We start from the raw sequence: 27014 nt of genomic DNA on the forward strand, positions 1-27014 counted from the left end.
GGAACATACCAATAATGTAAGCACAAGGGGGGGAGGGGGGGGGGATTCAAGACGTTTCTTATCTAAAACCGGCCTCTACACAAGAACTGTAACAGCACTGGTGAATTTAAACGAATATTTATATTTCTCTAAATCTCAAAATCTAAAGTTTGGTTTAAATTTTCTGGTTTAAATGTTGAGTTTTACAGATAAACCCCCGTGTCTGTGTGCAGTGGTTCCTTCCTGAATGGCGGCGGCCCTGGTGGAGACACGCTGCCCGCTGCGTGGATAAACAAACCCGCAAAAACGCACCGATTTACGGGTTTTTATGTGAAGAAACGCAAGAATCTGAACCGCGGTTTAACAACTGAAGCTCCGTAAAGTAGAAACAACAGAAACGACAGAAACAGCGACGTGACAAGATGGTACGTGCGGTTTGTTTTGAGAGATGCTAACTGCAGCTAACGGCTAACACGAGCTTTAAAATGTTGTTGTCAAAAAAAACAAACAAATTATTCACACATAAATTATATGTACGAAAATATTTCACTGTCAGTTTAACATTTAGATCTTACTTTTTGTCGTGCTTTTTATTTTTGAATTTATCTTAAATAATTATAAAGTCTGTGTAGAGTGACCAGATTTTACTAACATGAGTCAGTTTAGTCACATTTTCTTTGTGTTTTGGTCATTTTTGAGCATCTTTTCTGTATTTGTACCTGAACAAATTACAATTATGCCTCTTTTTACTGTTACAGGGATCAGATTGGTCCAAAATAGGGACATTTTTTGTTTAAAACTGGGACAAATCAGTGGTTTTGTATAAATCTGTGGGATAGGACTGGGACTGTGCCAGTGTAGCGGCTTCAAACTACCCCCTTCAAAAATTTCCCCCTGGTAATTTGAAACCAGTTTTCCCCATCTCGATCAATACTTTTTAAAAGAATATATTTGATACAATGTTTTATTGCTTTATTGCTTCATATCACACAAATTATAAAGAGAATACAATCATCATCATACATAAAGTGCAGGGGCAAAGCCTTTACTGTGCACAGTCAAATTTATTATATCAACAACAAACTCACAGAACCAGTACAATAAATGAAACCATCACAACACGAATGAGGTGCAGGGGCAAAGCCTTTATTATGCACAGCCTTTATCATGAAATCATTACAACTTTTTCTTCTTTATTTTTGAAACCGTATCCTACTTTTTCCATGAAATCATTCAAACTATTTCTTTTTGTGAAATCTTATCCACTTTGACTGTACATCTGGTACACTACCATAGTATATTTACCAGTCCAGACTTGGCGAAGTTAAGTCGGACTCCAACGATACACACACGATAAATAAAGATTTATTTTATTTTATCATACATGCTTATCTAAATACATAACTCTTTAAACATAGGTGTTCAATCATTGTAGAAAAAAATAAATAAAACTTCATTGTAGATTAAATAGATGCATGTAAAAAAGAAACCGTTTTCAAATTACCGGGGGGGGTAATTTGAAACCAACTTCAAGCTGCCCCCCAGTAGTTTGAAACTTTTACACCGGGGAAACAGGGACATCTGGACTCTGTGTTTCCTGATGTGGTGACTGTGTCTCCATAAACATTCTGCCGTACACATACATGTAGGACACCCCCAGAGTGACGTCTGTTTTGGCAAAGGTCTTGTGATGAGCAGAGTCTGGTTTGAGGACTGAGAGCTTCGCTGCTTCGTCGGATTCTTATGATGACGGGATCGTGATGTCATTGTTTTCCAAAAGCTGCGATTTGTTTGTCCATATGACAACACAACGCCGGCGTTCTCAGGTTTCTCCACTCTGGATCCCGTTCTTAAAAAACATAGTTTTTGCCCGAAACTCTGGCTCCGTGTGGACGAAAGGACGAAATGAATAATCCGATCTAAACATAGAAAAAAAAAAATGGCACCAGCTCATTTTGAGCAGGTGTGCAGAGTCTTGGGACAGTTTTGTCTGTGACCTGGACCTGGAACACTGAGATCACACAGACATACGGCACATGGGAATAGAAAATAAAGTTCTACCTTTGAATGTGGAAAATCACAGAATATTGTCTAAAGAAAGTGTTTTATTTATTTATATTTAAAAATGACTATCGTGGCATCAGAGTCAGTATTGAGTCTTGAGTGTCGTGACAACACTATTACTGTTTATCTTCATGAACAAAAGGAGGATTATCTGTTCATCTTGACGTGTCTCCTGTGTTTTATTTCCAGCCTCATCGAAAGAAAAAGTCGTTCATTGAGAAGAAGAAGGCGGTGACGTTCCACCTGGTCCACCGCAGTCAGAGAGACCCGCTCGCCGCAGACGAGAAAGCCCCGCAGCACGTGCTCCTGCCCGCCAACAAGGTAACCACGGCAACAAGCTTTTCACCAATCACGTAACGGCGCAGAGACGTGTGCTCTGACACTTTTAAACAACATAAATGAATTCAACTTTGTCCAGTTACTCGTTTATGAACCCGATGACATTTAAACAGCGACTCTTTAAGGGACAGAAGCAACTTTTGGAACTTTCTCTCGTGTTCTAACGATGTTCCCTCATCAAAAACATGTCTGAAGAGATTTTAGAGTCACCCCTGCATGTTTGAGTAATCTAGTGATCTCTCCTGGGCTCTATTCAAACTCTGTACGGTTAGGTGTAAGATTCTGTACGAGGCTCCGCCCACAAAACTAAGTTCCCCCATGCTCTTACTAATATTAAGCATTTAACTCAAAAATATCAGCTGATATTTTACAGTTTTATTTGTATCATTTAATTAACTGTATTTACTACTATATTAAAGTAATAATTTTCATTTTCAATGTAAAATAATCAAATAAATAAAGGAAATTAGGTTTGGTAGATTAATTGGTAATTATTCAAAGTGCAACTGGACAGTAAATGTCTTAAAGGAAGTTACATAAATGTTGTTCATGTGGTTTGGGTGAGTTTTTATAAAGTCACTTTCAAAAGAAAACAAACAGACTTTTTTTAATTTCAGTTGAAGCGTCTTTCAGTAAAACGACAGATTCATGCAGTGAAACGCTCATATTACTGTGAAATGTGTCAGAAATTTTTTTTTGACATAATTTTTATTTATTTTTTTTACATAAGAACTTAAATATAAAAAGGGGAAATGTTAACATGTTTAAGTTTTATCCAATTTTGAAGTGTTTTACTTTTTAATCATTCCAGAGTTTCAGAGTTAATGTTGAATTTGGGCAAATTGTCAAAGTCTTCAAAACTTTGAGGAAAAAAAAAATAAAAAAAATTTTAATGTCCTGTTGTTTATTTGTAGATCAATAATGTAATTTATTTTAAATTTAATAAAATGTTAACAATATGTCTTTTGCACTGACTGACATTTTTAAGAAGTTTCTGGCTTTAAATGCAGAAAAATGTTTTGTATCAAAGTTTTTTTTTTTTTTTTTTAAGGAACATACACAAAATGATAAAATCTACAATTAAATATACCAGAAAATCTACACATTTTGCAGACTTTATATTTTCATTTTTTGAGCATTTGAAAACTGCAAAACGTCACTGATTCGTTTGCAGTTAATTATGTACAAAGTGAAACACGCCCATCTTTAATAATGATAAAAAATGAAACGCGCTCTCTTTAATCGTGTAAAAAGTGAAACACTCTCTCTTTCGACGACGGGACTTTTCTGATAAACCCTGTGTGTTTTTCTCAGGCGGAGGTGGAGAAACGGCGCGAGGAGCAGAGGAGCTACGGCGTGTTTTTCGATGATGATTACGATTACCTGCAGCACCTGAAGGAGGCGTCGGGGACGTCTGAGCTCGTGCCGGGGCTGGACATGAGGACGGAGAGACGGATTCAGCTCAGAGACGAAGAGGAGGAGGAGGAGGAGGAGGAAGAGGAGCAGACTGGGACCACTGTGAGTCAGGGACCAGTGACGTTTAAAGAGACCGAGACAGAACCTGGATCCTGTGATTTCCTGATTTTTAATTGAACTGTGATTATCGTTTGTCCTGTCGCTGTAAACACAAGTACGGCTCAGCTTAAACTTATTTATATCAAAGTTTGACAGTTTAGTTTTTAGTTTGACAGTCTCTGCTCGGTTTTCAAACTTTTATTAACAATTTAAATGCAGAATTTAAAACAAGTATCGAAACTAGATTCTCATTTTTCGCTCGTATCGAGACTAAAAAAGACAGAAACAAACCTCTCCTGAATGTCTTTAGAACAATCTGGAACAACTGTATCGGAACAAGTTTAACAGCACAGAGACTAGAACACACCATGGGCCTGGTTTAGACCTGGTTTAGTCCTGGTTTAGACCTGGTTTTAGTCCTGGTTTTAGTCCTGGTTTTAGTCCTGGTTTAGTCCTGGTTTAGTCCTGGTTTAGTCCTGGTTTAGACCTGGTTTAGACCTCCTGGTTTAGTCCTGGTTTAGACCTAGTCCTGGTTTAGTCCTGGTTTTAGTCCTGGTTTAGTCCTGAGTCCTGGTTTAGTCCTGGTTTAGTCCTGGTTTAGTCCTGGTTTAGAGGTTTAGTCCTGGTTTTAGTCCTGGTTTAGTCCTGGTTTTAGACCTGGTTTAGTCCTTTTAGTCCTGGTTTAGAGTCCTGGTTTAGACCTGGTTTAGACCTGGTTTAGTCCTGGTTTTAGTCCTGGTTTAGTCCTGTCCTGGTTTAGAGAGTCCTGGTTTAGTCCTGGTTTAGTCCTGGTTTAGTCCTGGTTTAGTCCTGGTTTAGAGGTTTAGTCCTGGTTTAGTCCTGGTTTACCTGGTTTAGTCCTGGTTTAGTCCTAGACCTGGTTTAGTAGAGACCTGGTTTAGACCTGGTTTCCTGGTTTAGACCTGGTTTAGTCCTGGTTTAGTCCTGGTTTAGACCTGGTTTAGACCTGGTTTAGACCTGGTTTAGTCCTGGTTAGGTTTAGACCTGAGACCTGGTTTAGTCCTGGTTTAGTCCTGGTTTAGACCTCCTGGTTTAGTCCTGGTTTAGTCCTGGTTTAGAGGTTTAGTCCTGGTTTAGTCCTGGTTTAGTCCTGGTCTTGGACCACTGGGAGATCACATAGATATAATGAAACGTTGGAATAGTTTAAATACAGATTTTACACCGACACAGAGCCACAGTTTTTATCAGTGAAAATGTTTTTATTCCAGGAGTAAATCTGATCAGATAAATGTCGGTCTTTATTTTCTTTATAGTCTTTATTTTCTTGTACTGACGACAGGAAGTCCTTTTTAATGTTGTGGAAAATTAGAAAATGTTTATGTGTTTGTATTTCCAGACGAGCATCAAGCTTCCGTCCTCGGTGTTTGCGTCGGAGTTTGAGGAGGAGGTGGGATTACTGAACAAAGCTGCGCCCGTCTCAGGTGAACGACACACACTTTTGTTGTAGAACTGTGGTCGCCCGGGCCTTTCTGTGTGGAGTTTGCATGTTCTCCCCGTGTCTGGGTGGGTTTATAGCTGCTCTGCCTCAGCCCACTCCTGCATCCTGCTCACAAATCCAAAGAGACGTGGATGAAAGTCCAAAACCAGGACTGGTGGAGCCGGTGTGGTGTAGGATTTTGACCCCGGGGTCAGAATCCTATTATGGTTTGTTGACCCCCCTATGAAAATCTATATTTTATTAATAAACAACTTGAATTCTATAGAAAAGCTTTAAATATTAATATGATATCTGCAAATTAAAACATATTCATATATTTAAAAGTGTTTTTCGAAGAACTCAGGTGCATTTTTTAATGTCGATTGTAACTTTTGAATGTTAAATGGCGACACAACGAACAACCGCAATGATTTTTAACAAGAATAAACGTGAAACATGATCAAGGAAGAACTTAATGCGGCTTTAAAAACAGAATAAACCAAACACTTACTTCGGAATTAAGTTTAATTCTGAATAATCATTTTCTTTGGGAATGAAGTGTTTACATGGAAATTTTAAAGCGGAATTAAACATTCTCTTCAAATTTTGAAGAGTCTAGAACTGGACCACAGAGCGTGAAAAACCTCTGTCCAAATTTTCAACGATCCAACCACAGACGCTCCATTTGTCTCACGCGTCTCTCAAATGTAAAAAAACATCTCTTGAAAAACTCTTGTAACATTCAAAACTAAATATAAAACTTCCTGAACTGGTGCTTCGATTGTTTCTTCGGAGAAAATCCACTGTGTTTCTCAGTCCTCTACGTTGATTCTTCTCCTTTTTACCTGTAAGCAGCACGTTTGTTTTTGACGTGAGACAGCGTGCTTTTCTCTGATTGGTTCATCCACCTGTCAATCAAACCCCCTGAAATCCAAATCCACTTTATTTCTGTAGCAAATTTTTACAAACAAAGCAGTTTCCAAAGTGCTGCTCAGAAAATGAAGCCGACAAAAAGGTAAATTGCTAAAATTTGGTCATAGAAGTTTGAAAACAATAAAACCACTAAAAGCAAATAAAAGTAAAACCATAAAAATCATAAAACAGCAGTAAAATAAATAATAAATAAATCGTCTGTGTGAAGTTTTGTCAGAGTCTGTGGTTCTGGATGGACTGGTGATTGAAAAAATGTTCTTTAAATCAATATTTTTTTAGTTTTTGCTCGTGAGTTTTGTGTCTTGCAGCTGCTGAGCTTTCCTCCGTAGACATGCATGTAGAGCCCCCCTCCCCATCGTGACCGTCGTGTTGAAACAGCTCTTTGCTTCCTCCTCAGGGCCTCGTCTGGACATGGACCCCGACATCGTGGCCGCTCTCGATGAAGATTTTGACTTCGACGACCCAGAGAATATTTTAGACGACGACTTCATTCTGAAAGCGAACGGCTCGGAGAGGACGACCTTCAGCGGGTAAACGCCGACAAACACCACCGCAGTTTTTAAAGAGCGCAAGTTTCCTCGCCACACACAGACCTGGACTTGTGTTTTGTTTCATTCACACGTTTAACGCACAAACCTGCACATTTAGACTTCAGACTTCTTCTCTCAAACTGAAAACACTTTACAGACAGGAAGTGCTCCACTGTGTTTTTAACAGTGTTGTACAAGTTCACACTTTTCAAGAACTACTTCAAAGTTCGTTTCGTTTTATTTTTAGGTGAGAAATGTAAATGAAAGACTGAACTTATTTTTCAAACTGACTTCCAGTTTACAACAACTTTACAACATATAAACCATAAACACTAAACTATCAAACTCCACAGAGAACATGAGTCTTTGGTTGTATTTGTGCGTTTATCATCAGCACATCGTGTCCTGGGGCAGATCTGTGTCGTGTGAAAGAGCCCAGCTCCACAGAGACTCTTAATAAGAGCTTTAAAATGTCCTTTTGAAATCCTGGCGTTTGTGGTGGTGAGTGAGTACAGAAGGTAAATACAAGTGTGTTCAGCTGTTCAGTCTGCACCTGAAGTGACCCAAATCAGATTTTTTGTCTCTATGTTCCTGTATCTGATCTTTTATTGACAGTCTGAACCACACAGATCCGATTTTTTCAAATGTGACCCAGGACACTTGGGCTACGTTCAGACTGCAGGGCTTAACGCTCAATTCCGATTTTTTTGTGGAATCCGATGTTTTTTCGAGCTCGTTCACATTTCCAGTTAAATGTGACTTGTATGTGACTCCAGTGTGAACATTAAACAGTCCAAAAGTGTCCCACATGTGACACTGGAGACACGACGACGTCAACCGCAGCGAGCGTCTCTGTGTTTACACAAGTTGAACAAACATGGACGCAGCATCGAGCACCTGGAGATTTTAAAGTTCCGGTTTCCGCCTGCTTCAGCGCAGAATAGTGACGTTTGTGTCTTGTTGATGACGTGTAGGTGGATGAATGTGACCTGACTGTTCACACTCAAGTCACATGTTAAAGATCAGATATGGATCAGTTTCAGGAGCACAGATCCAAGTGTCCTGGGTCATGTTTGAAAAAATCAGATCTGTGTGGTTCAGACTGACATTAAAAGATCAGATACAGGAACATAGAGACAAAAAATCGGTTTTGGGTCACTTCAGGTGCATCTGAACGGAGCCTTGGATCTGTGCTCCTGAAACTGATCCATATCTGATCTTTAACATGTGACTTGAGTGTGAACGGTCAGGTCACATTCATCCACCTACACGTCATCAACAAGACACAAACGTCACTATTCTGCACTGAAGTAGGAGAAAACTGTTCATGATCCATGTGACTGAAGTGAAGCACATCTCCACTCACCACAAAACACCACCGCCAAAAACCTGGTCCTTCTCCTTCTCAATCTCCTCCTTAAAACAAGTCAGTTGTTCATGTTGTGGCTCCGGTACGAGAGGAACTTTAAAATCTCCAGGTGCTCGATGCTGCGTCCATGTTTGTTCAACTTGTGTAAACACAGAGACGCTCGCTGCGGTTGACGTCGTCGTGTCTCCAGTGTCACATGTGGGACACTTTTGGACCGTTTAATGTTCACACTGGAGTCACATACAAGTCACATTTAACTGGAAATGTGAACGACCTCGAAAAAACATCCGATTTCACAAAAAACAAGCGACTAAATGTCTCAGTCAAGTTTGATCGTCTTTACATTAACAAACACAGAGTCAGTGCTGCGCGTGTTTGTCCTGCTACAGCTTCAGGTGGAGTCGTCTTTGTGTTGACATGCGGCTGTGGTTTCATGAGGTTACGTGCGTAAACGTTGACACGTGCAGTGCAGCCAGGCTCTAAAAAGCGCGAGCGAGCAGACCTTGTCAGTCGACTCATCAGGTGAAAACAAATCCTGTTGTTTAATTGATCTCCAACAGTGACGTACGTCGTTCATCTGACATAATCTAAACAAATTCACGTTCAAGTTCTTGATTTACAAATGTGTCGCGTTCAGTTCAAAGTTCACTGAAAAATGAACATGTTCTTTTGAACTCATCATGCACAACACTGGTTTTTAAACTCCACACACCTTCACTAGAATCATTTCAATAATTTTAGCTCTGGAATTGCCGATCTCTAATGAACAAAATGTAAAAGGAGCTGCTGACTTAAACGTCCGCGTCATGACGTCACATTAAAGTGGATCGGGATGAAGTTTTCTGTCTGAGCTCGACCTGCGTCTGACAGAGCAGCGATCGAATCTGACCTGAGCCTGACGCAATTAAAATCACTATTTCATCGGCCGACTAATGACACACGGAGGATATTGTTTGTGTTTCTCTAACGGACACAGAGACGCAAAATACAAACTCAGGATAAAGCGAAAATAACGAAGACTTTATTCCTCACCTCTCGTTAAGTAGTAAATTTAAACTGCAGCATCTCAGCCACATTATCCAGAGAAACTGTGACATCCAGTTCACAAAACGGCTCTGTGAATCCAGTTTGAGTCGTTGTTTAAAAGTAAAAAGGCGAGTTTGGTTCCTCACGTGGGTTTGTTTACATCCACACAGCTCACAGATCGATTCACCACAGTGACTCCACTTCCCCACAACTTTATCTCCAATCTTTTCTGCTTTAAAAATCCTGAAGTTTCTGAAGATTCTGAAGTTTTGCACCACATTTCACAAATAATAATGACACAGTTTTGTCTTGTATCTAAACTAGAAGTGCAGAGCTCTGATCTTTTGACACATAAGCGTCTCAGAGCGACTGGTTTTACTGTGGACAGGAAACGGCTGATGTGTCCGAGTCCAACCCGAACCCGCTGGACTTCAGTCGGGTTTCCACGCTCTACATCACAAGGTGGAGCAGAGCATTTTGAGTTTTGGAAATGTAGACAGACTAATAATAAAGAGTTACTCAAATGAATGAAATTAAACACAACTCCAGCTCTGTTTTTGGGAAGGAAACAAGATTAGAACTCGACTTAAAGGTTGTATAGAGGGTTTTTTTAAGGGAAGAGAAACACAGCGACAGTCCTTGTGTGCGTTCAGAATCACTGTTGAAGTTTCCTGTCTAGAAGTAATTCAGCGACCGACGCGTCAGTTTTTAGACCCTTCGTCTGCTTCGGTCGCGCCATCGCTGGACGAGCTCTCCAAGAATCACCTCAGTTTGGCTTTACTCCTTTTCCACTTCTCTTCTTCTTTCAGCGACCTCGAAAATGGACTTTTGCGGTGAACCGGTCGTGGATTCTCATCCACCATCGTGACAAACTTTGTGCGAAATGCGAGGAAGCGACAGTTCGAAAAAGCCTCTAAGAACCGCTGCGTAAACCACGTAATCCCCGCGCTCCGACGAGTCAGTTACACTAGGGAGTTTGATTGACAACCTAACAGCCAATAGAAAATGAGGGAGCCTCGTTTTCTATTGGCTGATGTTTATCTGGCCTCAACACGTCCACAGTTGATAGATTTTCGTTCTTTTTTTTTTTGGTCATCATAATTACAAAGCTGCTGCGTCTCTGTAATGGTGTTTTAATCTTTCATTGACAGTTTGAAACTAAAAAAATCCTCCATACAACCTTTAATACAGGCCGTTTAACCTCCATCTGAATCTGAACAGCTCCTGTGTAACTGTTGTGTAACTGTTGTGTTTGTGCGTTAGTGACGGTGATGAAGACGACGACGACGATGAAGAGTGGGAGGACACAGACGAGGAGGACTTTGACTCGGACGGAGCTTTGTCCGACGGGCAGATCCCAGACGGCGGCGCTCGCGAGTTCCTGTTTGAGGACGAGGAGACGAGGACGCGCTTCACGGAGTATTCTATGACGTCGTCCGTGATGAGGAGGAACGAGCAGCTCACTCTCCTCGACGACCGCTTCGAGAAGGTACCGCTTTAAACTTTTACAGACTCTTCAGAGCTTTAAACCACGTTACAGACTAAAGGGTCGGACTGGGAGATGTGGCCAAAAAATAAAATCTCAAGTACGAAGTCAGAGCAGAAACTCCAGGTTGTTCAAACGGGATGATTTTTACGTGAGCGTTAAACAGAGAGGAGCTGTTTTTAAAGCACGTACTCTCCGGTGAGACGGACGGGCACATTTAACCCCCTCAGTCATGATTGGTTCTTGTGGTTGCTATGATACTCACGGTTGGATTTCCAAATATGGCAACAGGAACTTCATTTGAGCTGAACACTGTGGAGACGTGACACTCGCTTAGTACATATTTGGGTCCAGTCAAACAGAAGTAAACAACAAGACCAAAACTTCAAGTGAATTCATCTGATATAAAAGTGTATTGAACAGATACATATGTACTCGAGTTTATCAAACTGTTGACCTTTTTTCTGTTCCATTTTTGGTTCTAAAGTTCCAGACGTTTTAAACAGACCATGAATGAAACATGGAACAAAAATTATTTCCCAAATTTCAAAGACCTGAAAATCATGTAAATAAATGTTTGTATTTCATCATATCTTGTGTTATTCCATCTTTGAACTGTTGATGAAGGGACAGGATTTTTCCAAAAAAACAAGTCTTTGAAATGATAAAAATGTTCTTGGAAGGACTGACATATTTTATAGAAATAGTTTCTTTCATTTTGAAGTAATATTAAAGTTTTCAGAAGAAAAAAGCGACAAATGATGTAAAATCCTGCACCTTCTACTTGTTTGTACAATTTTCCCTCTGTTACTTTTCCCTCCGTTACCATGAACTTTCTTAATAAAAAATCTCATGAGTCAAAAAGTCAGAGGTTTTTCAACCTAATCTTGTCCCATATGGTAGAAAACTATATGAAGCAAATATTCAAACCAGTTTGTTAAGGATATGGAAGTGAGAACCAAGAGTTATCACTGTTTGGATTTATTGACCAAAAAGTGCTGCATATTTCATTCCCTCCGTTACCGACATGAGTTTTTTACATTTTTTGTCTTGAACTTGAAAGAATCTCACAGGTTTAACTTGACCCTGTTGGAGTGTAACTCTTTCCTACATTCTGATACTTTACTTATTTCAATAGTTCCTCTAGTTTCTGAATAAGAGACATTTGAATGTCAAAAATCTGACCCTGTTTCCCTCCGTTACCACTTGACCAGACCCATTTTTATCCAGTCTGTGGTTAAAACTGCAGAACACGCGGCTCCAGGTTGTGTAAAGTGCTTATACCACATCTACAAACTGAAATGTATTTATTTATTTATTTATTACTGGATCCCCTTTAGTCTTTACAGGGAAAAGATTATTTCCCGGGGTCCAAATTAGCATAATTTACAATAAAAAATACCATTATAATAACTATAAAAGTTCATACATAAGTTCATACAGTCCTGTTCCACAGTGACTACATCATAAACATTAACTATAATATATCCAATAAATCACAATGAATAAATAGTGACTAAATATATTTATGTACAATTTCCATTTTATATTTCTTTAACATTTCCTGTTTGGGGGAGCGAGCTCCAAAGCAGCATCACTCTGTACAGAACAGTTCTGTTCAGGTCGTTAGTTCTGGACGGTGGAAGAGTAAAATGTCCCTGTGAAGTTGGTCTTGTGTTAAAATCACCTCTAGAGGGCAGCATCTGCAAACAGACTCACATCTGTACAGTTCACACATTTAAAAACAAAACAAGTTTACAGGTGAATCTGTCCTCCACAGTAAAACAGAGAGTCTCTCGTGCACAACGCCCACGCTCGTCCACAGAGCCACAGACACAGAGCCACAGACAGAGCCACAGACACAGAGCCACAGACACAGAGCCACAGACACACAGACACAGAGCCACAGACACAGACACAGAGCCACAGACACAGAGCCACAGACACAGAGCCAGAGAGACAGAGCCAGAGAGACAGAGCCAGAGAGACAGAGCCAGAGAGACAGAGCCACAGACACAGAGCCACAGACACAGACACAGACCACAGACACACAGACAGAGCCACAGACAGAGCGACAGAGCCACAGACAGAGCGACAGACACAGACCACAGAGAGACAGAGCCACAGACACAGAGACAGAGCCACAGACAGAGAGCCACAGAGAGACAGAGCCACAGACACAGAGACACAGAGCCACAGACACAGAGCCACAGACACAGAGCCACAGACACAGAGAGACACAGACAGAGAGACACAGAGACACAGAGCCACAGACACAGAGCCACAGACAGAGAGCCACAGAGACACAGAGCCACAGAGACAGAGCCACAGACAGAGAGCCACAGACAGAGAGCCACAGACACAGAGCCAGAGACACAGAGCCACAGACACAGAGCCACAGACACAGAGCCACAGACACAGAGCCACAGACACAGAGCCACAGACACAGAGACAGACACAGACACAGAGCCACAGACAGAGCCACAGAGCCACAGACACAGAGCCACAGACAGAGAGACAGAGCCACAGAGACACAGAGCCACAGACACAGAGACAGAGAGCCACAGACAGAGAGCCACAGACAGAGAGCCAGACAGTCAGAGAGCCACAGACAGAGAGCACAGACACAGAGCCACAGACAGACAGAGAGCCACAGACACAGAGCCCACAGACAGAGAGCCACAGACAGAGAGCCACAGACAGAGAGCCACAGAGCCACAGACAGAGAGCCACAGACAGACAGAGCCAGAGAGAGACAGAGCCACAGACAGAGAGACAGAGCCACAGACAGAGAGACAGAGCCACAGACAGAGAGACAGAGCCACAGACAGAGAGACAGAGCCACAGACAGAGAGACAGAGCCACAGACAGAGAGACAGACAGAGCCGCTCTGTTCTGGATCAGCTGAAGTTTGGGAAGACTCTTTTTTGATGCTCGTGACCTGATGACAGAGCCGTGTGTAAACATGAAAGCACCGGAGACTGAATAACCATCTTAATATTAAAAAAAAAAAAGCTCAGCGTCTTATATTTGACACGACTCTACTCATTTTAGCCACAGTGTTTTTAATCCGAGCAGTTCAGGATGAAGTGGAGTCAGTTTTTGTCGCTTGTGAATGTGAAAAACCTGTTCTCTGTTTGTAAACGTCCAAAACATCGATTATTTCCGAGTCTTAAACGCTGCTTGTTTCTCTCCTCAGCGGCTGTGGGTCACTTGTGTGTAAAATAATAATAATAATGCGACAGGAGCTCTGAACCGCGCTCGTCTTGTCTGTGTGCAGTTTTATGAGCAGTTTGACGAGGACGAGATCGGGGCCCTGGATAACGCGGAGCTGGAGGGACACATCGAGCCGGACTCCTGCCGCCTGGAGGAGGTGATCCAGGACTATTACAGACAGAAGCACAACGAGTGAGTCTCTCCTCTACCTGGAATATTTATTTATCATTATTATTATTATTATTGTTTTCTTCAAGTGCGTTTGACAGATTCATGTTCTGATTCTGGGAAACCTGTGTCAGAGCTCAGTGAAGTGAGTCTCTCCGTCTTTGTGCTCGACACGGAAAAACTCCAGAGAGAATTTACAGTTTAAACCTTCATTTAACAAAATAAAAGTGTCTATGTGTTTATTTTTAATCTAATCATAACCATAGTGTAGTTTACACGGAGCCACAGACACGGAGCCACAGACACGGAGCCACAGACACGGAGCCACAGACACAGACACGGAGCCACAGACACGGAGCCACAGACACGGAGCCACAGACACGGAGCCACAGACACAGACACGGAGCCACAGACACGGAGCCACAGACACGGAGCCACAGACACAGGAGCACACAGAGCCACAGACACAGGCCACAGACACAGACACGGAGCCACAGACACGGAGCCACAGACACAGACACGGAAGCACAGACACGGAGCCACACACGGAGCCACAGCCACAGACACGGAGCCACAGACACGAGCCACAGACACGGACACGGAGCCCACAGACACGGAGCCACAGACACGGAGCCACAGACACGGAGCCACAGACACACGTTTTGGTCGTTGTTTACTTTACAGTTGCTGGTCTCTCCCTGCAGGTGTCACAGGTTTAGTGAGTCTCAGTTTCCCACAATGCACCTGGAGCAGCAGATTCAGTGCAGAGGTGGATTTTAAATGTTTTTTTTTTTAATATGAGCTAAATGTTTTATTATGATGAACTGAAGAGAACGTAAACATAAGAGCTCTGACATAAACAACTGGGACAAAGACTTTTTGGATTAAATTTCTATGGAGCAAATAAAACAAACACAAACTGTGACAAAAACACAGTAAAATAGAAGAACACGAGTTTCATTGTTGACAAAAGCGCGTGTTGCATGATGGGAATTATTTTGGTCGGCGGCAGGAAACACTAATTCAACATGTCGGACGGAGCGAGAAAGCACGTAAAGGGTATTGATCCCGGTTATTTATCCACTCTAACAGCAGAGGACCCAAGACCATTTGACCAGGGACTAGGGACGGGCATTCGATAAAATTTTCTTAATTGATCTTCGGAAGAATTAACGATCAATTATCGATTAATCATTAAGGTTTTTATATTAAAATGATCATCATTATTATTACTATCTGCACTAATCTGCATCAATAAATTCAACTTTACGACATATAAACATAACGACTCTAGATCCACATCAGCTGTTTGACATTATAATGTGTTTAATTCAGTTTTGTTCAAATCTCACAGAAACAAAACTTAAAACCACATCACTAATTTACATAAACTAAGTGAAGATAAAACTCCAGCTCTTGTGTCGCTGATGTGGTTCAACTTGTGTTGGATTAAAAGACATGACTCAGGTGAATACAGGTCAGTGTGACCAGATTTGTGTTTGTCAAAACCAGGACAGCGTACGGGGGGAGGGGGGCGGGGCCTCGTCATCCACATTGAGCGACTCTCACCTGGAAAAACTTTTTCCCACTGGACACAGAAACATATGTGCTGCTTTATCCACTGTGCACATGGACTCACACTTGTCCCAACGCAACGGAAAGTGTGGAATTTCTTCTACAAATCCTGGTTAAATCCACATTTGTGCTTCGGTTCGTTACAGACTGACCCACTGTTTGTGTCTCGCTCCTTCTGATGCAGACACATGTACACACCTGTTTGGTCACGACACACACACATACATTCAGTTTGTCCATTCAAATGAACATAATCGATGAAATTCTTAATGATCAATTATCAATAGATTGAATCATGCCCATCCCTAGTTTCAACCCCGACAGAGTCTGGACCAAACCAAATTTCTGGTCAGAATCTCCAACTCCCTGGACAAATATTCACTTGGGCGACATCCACAATGACTTGGTGGAAACTCCTGGGCCATTCACAGCAGAAAAGATGAAAACCTCCAAGAGTCTGGATGTGTTGTTGAACTTGTTGAGTCCACGGTTTGTTAGGATCTTCTACGTTTGCTCTGCGGATGTTTGAAAGTCGTTTAATTCACCGTTAGTGGTTCTTTTCACTCAGAATATGAAAAAGACATTTTCCTTCTTCCGTGCTTCTATTTGTGCGTCCGATAATGCAGCAGGAATTTACCATTATCAGGGATAAATACACGAGGTTACACACTGTGTTTACCGTGTTTCTTGCCTCCGACCAAAATATTTCCCAGCAGCAACGCGGACTTTTAATAACAATGACGTCAGCTGAAACTCGCCTGTATGTGTATGTGTTCACTTGTGTAAAGTGCTGTGTGTGTAAGTGCTTTTTACGGTTTCCAAAAACAAACAAACAAAAGATATAAGGGAACAGAAAATATGTAAATGCAAATGTGATTTGACAGCCCTAAAATGTAAACACACACTTTCAAACACTGCAATGTACGACACACAAATCCCCATCCTTTTTTTGTTTTTTTCTCTTTGTATGCGTGTTGGTCTTTTATATTTTGTTATGTTTACTTTGTTATTGCCAAATTATTAAAAACTAATTATTATGACAAATTATTTAAAAAACTAAACTGTTACTAAGTCAAAGTGTCTTTACTTTACTTAATTCCTACTCAAGTAAAAGTAACCATATAAAAATCTATTCGAGTAAACTTAAAAAAGTACTTAATTTAAAATGTAATCTGAGTAAAAGTTACTTAGTTACTTTCAATTATTTGATGTAAAAAAGAGTCATAAATCTAATCCAGCACAAGTTGTTTAAATCAACTTTTAAATGATACAGACTTTGTTCACTGTAAACTTTGTACATTTTACTATTTTAAGACTATTTTAACTTACTATTCTAATAGAGATGTAACAATAACTGACTACAAATACAAAGTGAGCATTCATGATACACAAACCTCTTTTGCCACCCTGTTTATTCCTTTGTCATTTAGGCCCCGTTTACATGTACACGGGTATTTTTAAAAACAGAGACATTTCCCTTCGTTTGTTCACATCGTTTACACACAAACGGAGAATTCACCTCTGAAAACAAATCTTTCTAAAAACTCCGGCTGGAGTGGAGATTTTGGAAAACTCCAGTTTCACGTTTCTGTGTAAACTGATAAACAGGAGTTTTAGGAGCCGACGCGCTGAAAGTGCCACCGACGTTTACCTGTTGCTATGACGACGATGATGGAAGCATCAGAGCAGCAGTCGCATTTCTTCTGATCGTGCAGGACACTCAGAAAACAGCAGCATGGAGAACTTTGTACACAACTCACCACACGTCAGCCCGGAGCAGAAGCTCTGAGCTCAGCAGCAGAAACACACAGGAGCAGCACCAAACCTGGGACGGGGCTGAGGGTCCAGTGTTGGTCAGATGGTCCAGAGGCTTCGTCCTCCATGTCCTGGTTCCAGACGGAGACGAGTAAGACCAGCACAAAGGACTGGGTCCGAGTGCTTCAGTGCTTCATCTGTGCGCTGGTTCTGTGTGTGAAAAGTGAGAATGTTCTGTGGACCACAGGTCCGGCTGCTCTGGTCTGGTTCTGAGGTGGAGCAGCGTCCGGACAGAAGCGTGAATCCAGTTTGGTTCGTTATATGTTGTTCTGAGCGTCCGTCTGCGCACGTGTTTTTTTGTTTTGTTTTTTCAGGGGAAAGTTCTTCTCAGGTGGAGGTGGACACCACCCCCCACTTCAGCTTCAGCTCATCTGTTTGTTCTGCTGAAACACTTTTCATGTGTTTCCTTCACACACAGATGATGGATCAGATCCATGAGCAGATGAACGAGGGTTTTACCCCGAAACAAACCAGATTAAAACAACAGCAACAAAAATCATTCCTTTTCCATTTTCACTCATTTTTGAAAAAGCTCCAGGGAGCCACTAGGGGAGAGCTAAAGAGCCACATGCGGCTCTGGAGCCGCGGGCTTGCCGACCCCTGACATAGACCATGATCCTTGGCTCCATTTCAGTGCAGATGACAAGAAGAAATAACAGTTCTGACACTTTTAATCTTAGTTCTTTGGATTAAGTCTTGTGAAGGCGTTTTAAGATGAAAAAGAAGCATATTCACAGTTTTAGCCTCTGCAAAATATCACAATAAATAATCGTACCGTGAGGTTCATACTGTGATGATATCGTATCGTGAGACTTGGATATTGTTACACCCCTACACTTACTATTTGAACACTTGCTTTACGTATGATGTTATTCTCTATTTTGTGTTTGATCACAAATGTCTGTCCGAGTTTGGCCGAGGGTTTCCTTCTCTTTCCTCTCGAGAATTACTCAGAGCTCCTTCTTCTTGAGTATCGTTCATGTCGACATAGATCTGTGGCTCCAGTGTCGTCCTGAACCGAGACGCGCGGACGCTTCTGAACAACGACTGAACGTTCTAGAGAGAAAACCTATTTACCTATTTCAAAAACTACTTCAAAAATGACACATTACTCATAAAAACGACTCAATTACAGCAACATGAGTAAATGTGATTTGTTATTTTCCGCCCTTGACTCTGATCCTGATTCAAAGCAAAGAAATAACGTTTACGTGAGACCCATTTTTATTTGATTTGACTTTATTTGATGGTGCTTTCTGTGAAAAGTTTGATATTTAAACTAACGTGACATGTATAGAAATATTTGCCATGTGATACTTTTTCTCACTTTGACGTGGTGTGAAAACATTTGCTGGTCCTGTGTGTGTTCAGGTCTCTGCGGCCCGAGGACCTGGGGCCAAAGGAACTTCCTGTTCTGGAGGAAGTGGAGAGTTCGGAGGAGGAGGAGCTTCAGACGGTGGTGATCGAAGCGCCGGACGAGAAGTGGGACTGTGAGACCATCATCAGTGAGTCACCAGCAGGGGGCAGCACCACCACACTGCTCAGATTACACCACAACACAGAAGTCAGACTAAAGGTGCACTGTGTCTGTGCTCTGCCTGGAATGTTCCACAGTGTGACTTTAAACAGCTCTACTTTTATTTATCTACATTTATTCAATTCCAGGTGGTTTTATGGCTCCAAAAACACCTAGAAACACAAACATGGTGACTGTGAGCGGGGTCGCCTCTCCACAGATCTGACCTGTGACTTGGTCTGGTTTGGTTTCTATTAAAATAGAAAGGTTTAACCCTCACGCTCTCCTCGGGGTCACATTGACCCGAAGAAACAGTTTTTTCCTTCCCGCTCTCTTGGGGCGGGTCAGTCAGACCCAAAAATGTATTTTCAATTAAATTCTCGGCAGGAGAGAAAATACCAGGATATGACTCATAACCGGGATGAGCCGTATCCTGGTTGTCCATCCATCCATTCATTTTCTTCTGCTTTATCCGGGGTCGGGTCTCGGGGGCATCAGTCTGAGCAGGGACTCCCAGACTTCCTTCACCCCAGACACTTCCTCCAGCTCCTCCAGTGGGACCTGAGGTGTTCCCAGTCCAGTCCAGAGACATAGTCCCTCCAGTGTGTCCTGGGTCTTCCCCGGGGCCTCCTCCTGGTGGGACATGAACACCTCCTGAGGGACACGTCCAGGAGACATCAGAACAGATGCCCGAGCCTCAACTGGCTCCTCTCCATGTGGAGGAGCAGCAGCTCTACTCTGAGCTCCTCACTCTGTCTCTAAGGGAGACGCCCAGACACCCTGTGGAGGAAACTCATTTCGAGCGCTTGTATCCGCGACCTCGTTCTTTCGGTCACTACCCAGAGTCATGACCAGAGGTGAGAGTAGGAACAGACTGACGGTAAATCAAGAGCTTTGCCTTTCGACTCAGCTCCTCTTCACCACAACGATACAGCGACCGCATCACTGCAGACGCTGCACCTGTCCACCTGTCAGTCTCACGCTCCGTCCTCCCCTCACTCCAGAACAAGACCCCGACAGACTTGAACTCCTCCACTTGAGGCAGAGACTCTCCACCCGGAGACGACAAGACGACTTTTTCCGGTCGAGAACCGCGAGGAGCTGATCTTCATCCAGACGCTTCACACTCGGGTCAAACCGTCCCAGAGCTGCAGGTCCTGGTCTGATGAAGACGACAGGACGACATCATCTGTGAACAGCAGAGATGATCCTGTGGTCAAACCAGGACCCTCCCACCCCTGACCCCTGACCCCTGACCCCTGACTGCACCCAGAAACTCTGTCCATAAAACAATCCCAGTTAAAAAACTCATAACCGTGATACTCGTGCTGATGTAAACTCACTCACTGTTTTCCTGCTTTTTCCAACTACAACTTCTCAAAGGATAAAACTCAGCAGCTCTTAACTCTCCTTTTGTCTGAATATTTATCCTTTGTGGACGTTGTTGGTCGAAGCTGCTGGAGAATACGACACATTTACACAGAAAACCATTAACCACAAGTTTGCATTTATTTCAGAATCTTGTGTCATCTCGTTCTGGTGAATCTGTCTCTAGTAAAAATGTTATGGCAGTTACTTTTTCAACCCTTTTGTTTGTTTTCAGGCTCGTACTCCAACATTTACAACCGACCCAAAGTCATCGAGGAGCCACAGAAGGTGAGACTCAACGAGCAGAAACACCTGCGCTCACAGTAACTTTACTTCAAAAGAACAGTACTCTAGTCTAGTACAAGTACACAGCAGTGGTCCAAGAAAGAACTCGAATACTTAAAGAAACTGGGAGAAGTACTACTCGAGTAAGAAGAGTACTACAACAAAATAATATACCAAAACTATTAACCACTGTCAGAGGTTAGTTACATTTACACGAGTCACTTTTTAAAGAAATTGTACTTTTCTTGTCGCATACTTTTACTCCTGCTTGGGTAATATTTGTACTGTTACTTGAGTAAAAGTTGTGCTTCCTCTTCCCACTGTGACGAAGACTAAAGTGACAAATCTTCAATGTGACAAAATGAAACGATTTGAACTTTTGTGTTTCTTGCAGCTGCTTCACATTTGATTCAGTTTGTTTCATTTTTGTGTCTGTCCTTTGAAAAACAGCAGATTTTGGGATTTATTTCAGGTTTTGTCAAATTACAGTCACTTCAGATTACCGTAGTTTTTGGCATATAAGTCGCACCAGCCAAACAATGCAGAATGAAGAAGAAAAAAACATATATAAGTGGCACTTTCTGGGGGGAAATGTATCTGATAAAATGAGAGATCAGGAGCCGACGTTTCCTGTGTAAAGTGAAGTTGTAGTAAAAACAACAGAAGAGAGAAGAACTACGACGGAGTATAAGGGTCAGGAAAAATTTAATTCGTAATATTATGAGAATAAAGTCGAAGCAAGAAAAAGTCATAATTTTATGAGAATAAAGTGTCAAAATAAAGTGTTAATATCAGGAGAATATCTGCGGCTCGTGGAGAATTTGGAGCATTTTGTAAAGGAGAAGAATCTGTGGATCATTCGTTCATTCGACTGAACAAGGACTGAATCAGGTCCAGAACCAAACCAGAAAGACCAGGATTAAGACCGGGACCAGACCAGGACTGAGACCGGGACCAGACCAGGACTGAAAACGGTTTAGTCCTGGTTTAAGTCACGGAAATGGGAAATGGCGTTTCCATGACTTTAAAATGTGATGAGGGACTGAACCAGGACTGAACCAGGACTGAACCGGGACTAAACCGGGACTGAACCCAGGACTGAACCCAGGACTGAACCAGGACTAAACCGGGACTGAACCCAGGACTGAACCAGGACTGAACCGGGACTGAACCAGGACTAAACCGGGACTAAACCGGGACTGAACCGGGACTGAACCAGGACTAAACCATTTTCAGTCCAGGTCCTGTTCCCGGTATCAGTCCTGGTCTCAGTTCTTGTCTGATCCCGGTCTCAGTCTTGGCCCCGGACTCAGTCCTTGTCTAAGTCCCGGTCTCAGTCCCGGTCTCAGTCCCGGTCTCAGTCCCGGTCTCAGTCCCGGTCTGGTCTTGGACCTGGTTTAGTCCTGGTTCAGTCCTGGTTCAGTCCGGAGGCGCAAATAATGAAGAAAATTGTTGTTCGTTTCTTATTTTTGGTTTTATATTGAAAAACAAGGTTCTTCTTCTGCTGCATTTTTCACTTTGACTTTGATTTTATTACGACTTTATTCTCCTAATATTATAACTTTATTCTCATAATATTGTGACTTTATTTTAACTTTGACTTTATTCTCATAATATTACGACTTTAATGTCGAAATGTTACGACTTTCTTCTCGTAGCTCCAGCATCTTTTGTTTTAATCTGACCTTTATACTCCGTCGTACAGAACAGACTGTTAACGTCACATATTTCTCGTGCTGTCAAGAGATTAAAAAATGTAGAGATTAATTATGATCTGTAATGAATTAATCTTTTTTAATCTCACCTAAAAATTGCTGAGAAAAGCTTCAACTTGAGCTATTTCCATTTGAATTCATTATTACATTATTGTGGCAGATCAAAAGACGGATATAGAACAAAAAAAGTGACTTTATAAAATCATTTACATTCCACATCATCATTATTACTGTTACTAATCTGCATAAATAAACTCAACTTTACAACATATAAACATAAACACTTTAGAGCCACATCAGCTGTTTGACATGATCATGTGTTTAATGCAGATTTGCACAAATCTCACAAAAACAAAACTTAAAACCTCACGACTCATTTACATAAACTAAGCGAAGAAAATAAAAATAAAAAAGCTCTTGTGTCGCTGATGTGGTTCAACTTCTGTCGGACTAAAGGACACGACTCAGTGTATATGAGTGTTCTCTCTGGAGTAAGAAGCTTTCAAAAATATTCGCGCGCATAGAATAGAAAACCGTGCATATTCGTCTGTAGTTAAAATAAAGCATAAAATATTTGTAAACTCTCAAATGAGTCCAGTCGTGTGTATTTTATCCATCAGAATACGAACTGAAAAGTTACGATGTCAAGAATTACAATTACGAAATGAAAGTTTGCGATTACGCTTTCATCAGTACGAACACGAATTCACAGACGGGACTTTACTGTCAAAAATACTTGAGTATTAGAGTATAGAGTACATCTGTATCTGCTGAATACATTTTTATATCAGATGAATTCACTTGAGTTTTTGGCCTTGTCAGAATCAGAATCAGAAGCAGAATCATAATTTCTTGCTCCTCTGACAGTGACTCTTTCCGTTACTCTTACTTGAGTAGTACTTTTCCCAAATATTTTTTTACTCTTGCTTGTATTTTCTTGTTTTCTTGAGTAATATTCTTCTGAAGTAACATTTCTCTTTTGCCGTTTTTCATGACGTAACTCGGTAGTTTCCGCCCTCACACTCGCCTCAGTTCTGGTGGAGGGCGGAAGGGCCAGGAACTCTATTTAAAGCTGCATTGTGTAACTTTTCTGGTAAAGGGTCTGTCACATCCTTGTTCTTGTTTTGTCTGGAGTGATTCACAGTCGAACTTTACTTCACAATAAAAAAAATTCAATTCTGAATAAAAAGGAAGTCCTCTTTAAAAGACCAAATTAACTTTTAATTCCCAATGAAAATGATAATGAAAGTAACAATGAACTTTAAAACAAACACAAAAATACAGAAATAAAAACAGCTGGAAAAAACTAATGATTTAATTGTTTCTATTGAACAAAATTCTGTATAAATCTGCATCAAAATCACGACATTTGAAGTTTTATTAAATCTCAAAATATCCACAAATACTTTGACTTTTTACTCTTGGACTTAGACAAACTTTTGATCCACAGAAGAAAAGATTTGGACTCAGGAGTCACACGCCACAAAATAATAGAATAACAAAGAGGAAAAAATATAAATGTAATAATAAATTCTAAATGAGCAGCAAATAAAGAGCAAGAGACACGAGTCAAATAAAACATAATTATGTAAATGTAAATGTTCAAGTCAAAATAAAATAGGTCAGATTTGATCTTTTATTACTTATCTTTGTATTTACAAAAAGAAAATATAAAATCTGAGCCACAGACAAGAATAAAATGTCAAATTTCAGTTTTTTACAAAAATTAAATGTCAAATTTCAGCAGTTTTTAAGAATGTCAAATTTCAGCTATTTACCAGAATAAAATGTCAAATTTCAGCTATTTACAAGAATAAAATGTCAAATTTCAGCTATTTACAAGAATAAAATGTCAAATTTCAGCAATTTTTAAGAATAAAATGTCAAATTTCAGCTATTTACAAGAATAAAATGTCAAATTTCAGCTATTTATAAGAATAAAATGTCAAATTTCAGCAATTTTTAAGAATAAAATGTCAAATTTCAGTTATTTACAAGAATAAAATGTCAAATTTCAGCTATTTACAAGGATAAAATGTCAAATTTCAGCTATTTTTAATAAATTGTCAAATTTCAGCAATTTTTAAGAATAAAATGTCAAATTTCAGCTATTTACAAGAATAAAATGTCAAATTTCAGCAATTTTTAAGAATAAAATGTCAAATTTCAGCTATTTATAAGAATAAAATGTCAAATTTCAGCAATTTTTAAGAATAAAATGTAAAATTTCAGCAATTTTTAAGAATAAAATGTCAAATTTCAGTTATTTACAAGAATAAAATGTCAAATTTCAGCTATTTACAAGAATAAAATGTCAAATTTCAGTTATTTACAAGAATAAAATGTCAAATTTCAGATATATACAAGACTTTAAGAACATTTTTAAACAGGTACTTTAATAATTTTTACTTAAGTAGATTTTTCATGTGATATTTTACTTTTGCTCGAGTATTTTTTGCTCCAGTATTTGTACTTTTACTTTCCAGTATTTGTACTTTTACTTGAGTAACAAACCCGAGTTGTTGTTCCACCGCTGATTCGATCCGAGCTCAGAAAATGTCTCATTTGTTTCTTTTATTGAAACTATTAAAAGTGAGAAGTGAACGGTGGGTTTTGTGGTTTCAGCCGAAGCAGATTCGAGTGTCGGCGAAGTCCGGGGTCCCGCTCGACGTCCTGCCCCCCAAAGGCCCGACCGCCAAACAGAGCGAACGCATGACGAGGATCAACCCCGGAGACCTGCCCACCGCCGCCACCCAACCACGCAGCCGCGACGAGAGCCGCGACGACAGGAGGAGGAGGAAGAACGCCGTCAAGGAGGAGCGCAAGGTGAGAGGGAGGAGGAGAGAGGAGGAGGAGGAGGAGAGGAGGAGGAGGAGGAGGAGGAGGAGAGAGGAGGAGGAGGAGGAGAGAGGAGCGCAAGGAGAGGGAGAGGAGGACGAGGAGGAGGAGACGAGGAGAGGAGAGAGGAGCGCAAGGAGAGGGAGAGGAGACGAGGAGGAGGAGCGCAAGGAGAGAGGGAGGGGGAGGAGGAGGAGAGGAGGGAGGAGAGGAGGAGGAGGAGAGAGGAGAGAGGGAGAGGAGCGCAAGGTGAGAGGGAGAGGAGACGAGGAGGAGGAGAGAGGAGAGGAGAGGAGAGAGAGGAGGAGGAGCGCAAGGAGAGAGGGGAGGGGGAGGGGGAGGAGAGAGGAGAGAGGAGGAGACGAGGAGTGCAAGGTGAGGAGACGAGAGGAGAGGAGGAGAGGAGGAGAGAGAGGAGGAGGAAGAACGCCGTCAAGGAGGAGCGCAAGGTGAGAGGGAGGAGACGAGGAGAGGAGAGAGGAGGAGGAGGAGCACAAGGAGAGAGAGGAGAGGAGGAGAGGTGGAGAGAGAGGGAGAGGAGACGAGGAGGAGGAGCACAAGGTGAGAGGGAGGAGACGAGGAGAGGAGGAGGAGAGGAGAGAGGAGGAAGCACGCCGTCAAGGAGGAGCGCAAGGTGAGGAGACGAGGACGAGGAGGCACAAGGTGGAGGAGAGCAAGGAGAGGAGGTGAGGAGGTGAAGGAGGAGCGCGAGGAGAGGGGAGGAAGCAGGAGGAGAAGGAAGGAGGAGACAGAGGAGAGGATGTGAAGGAGGAGTACAAGGTGAGAAGGAAGGAGGAAATTGTTTCACAAATTTCTTCTTGTTTGGTTTGAAACTGTTATTTTTATTGACATCAGGTAAAATCAAAGTGAGAATCCTCAGTTTTCACTTTCATCCGTTTGTTTTTTCCGTCACAGGAGCGAAGGATCGAGAAAAAGGCAAACAAAACTGCATTTAAAGAAGAGAAGGCACGACAAGAGAAACAACTGCACAATCTGCACACAAACATCCAGGGACTCAAACTCTAAACAACAAACAAACAAACAACAGGCTTTTATTCTGAAAAGAACTGGACCGCAGAGAGGGGCACTTCCTGGAGCTATGAGGACTCTTATTTTGAAGGCGAGAGTTCACTTCCTTCTGCTCCACCTGAACCGCCTCACGTCACGTTTAACTGAGACTTTAACGTTTGGACCCGTCTGTGTTTTTGTGTAACTTTTGCAGTAACTAAAAATGTTTATCAAAATGACTCGAGTTGTTTTATTTTGGAGAATTTACACTTTTCAAAACTGACTCCTGTGAGCTTTAAGTCGCTTTCTAATGTCGTTTCCTCCTCATAAACTGAGCTGGAGTTGTGTTTTGTTTCATTCACACTTTTTATTACGAGTCTGTTTACGTCTCCAAAGCTCAAAACGCTCTGTCCCACCTTGTGATGTCATGACGCTGTAGTTTGAGTGAACAGCTCCTTTTACTTTTAGTTCAGAAGAGATTTACACTTCCAGATCGGCTGAAATGATCGATGATTCTAGTGAAGGTGTGTGGAGTTTAAAAACACAGTGGAGCACTTCCTGTATCATCACATGATGACATCACAAGGTGGAAGAGAGTGTTTTCAGTTCGAGAGAAGAACTGAGCCTAAATGTGCAGGTCAAACTTGTGAATGAAACAAAACACAAACGAGATTAGAACAGATCAGAAGAATCGTACTCGCCCTTCAAAATAAAACTACTAATCCTTTTCTGAACATTTTACAACAAAAATATAAAATACATTTTGGGTAAAAACTCGGGAGACGAGATTTTTGACACAATCGTCCCGAGAATCATTAAAGCAGCTGTTTT

The 27014-nt window shown here is 41.4% G+C and overlaps 1 protein-coding gene across 1 annotated transcript; it reads left to right on the plus strand.

The window, feature by feature from the left end:
- Positions 1–204: 204 nt before the first annotated feature.
- Positions 205–26422, plus strand: ltv1 (LTV1 ribosome biogenesis factor). The gene is made up of 11 exons (XM_055158675.1): positions 205–404; positions 2233–2364; positions 3697–3900; positions 5255–5339; positions 6666–6798; positions 10457–10682; positions 13960–14087; positions 18825–18958; positions 20573–20625; positions 24963–25163; positions 26091–26422. Exons 1-11 carry the CDS (start codon positions 402–404, stop codon positions 26199–26201), a joined length of 1410 nt encoding a protein of 469 aa, XP_055014650.1. The 5' UTR covers positions 205–401; the 3' UTR covers positions 26202–26422.
- The last annotated feature ends 592 nt before the right edge of the window (positions 26423–27014 follow it).

Source organism: Boleophthalmus pectinirostris, unplaced genomic scaffold (assembly GCF_026225935.1).
Source record: "Boleophthalmus pectinirostris isolate CB_2022bp ecotype Guang Dong unplaced genomic scaffold, ASM2622593v1 HiC_scaffold_22, whole genome shotgun sequence".
In the NCBI taxonomy this organism is placed as follows: Eukaryota; Metazoa; Chordata; class Actinopteri; order Gobiiformes; family Gobiidae; genus Boleophthalmus; species Boleophthalmus pectinirostris.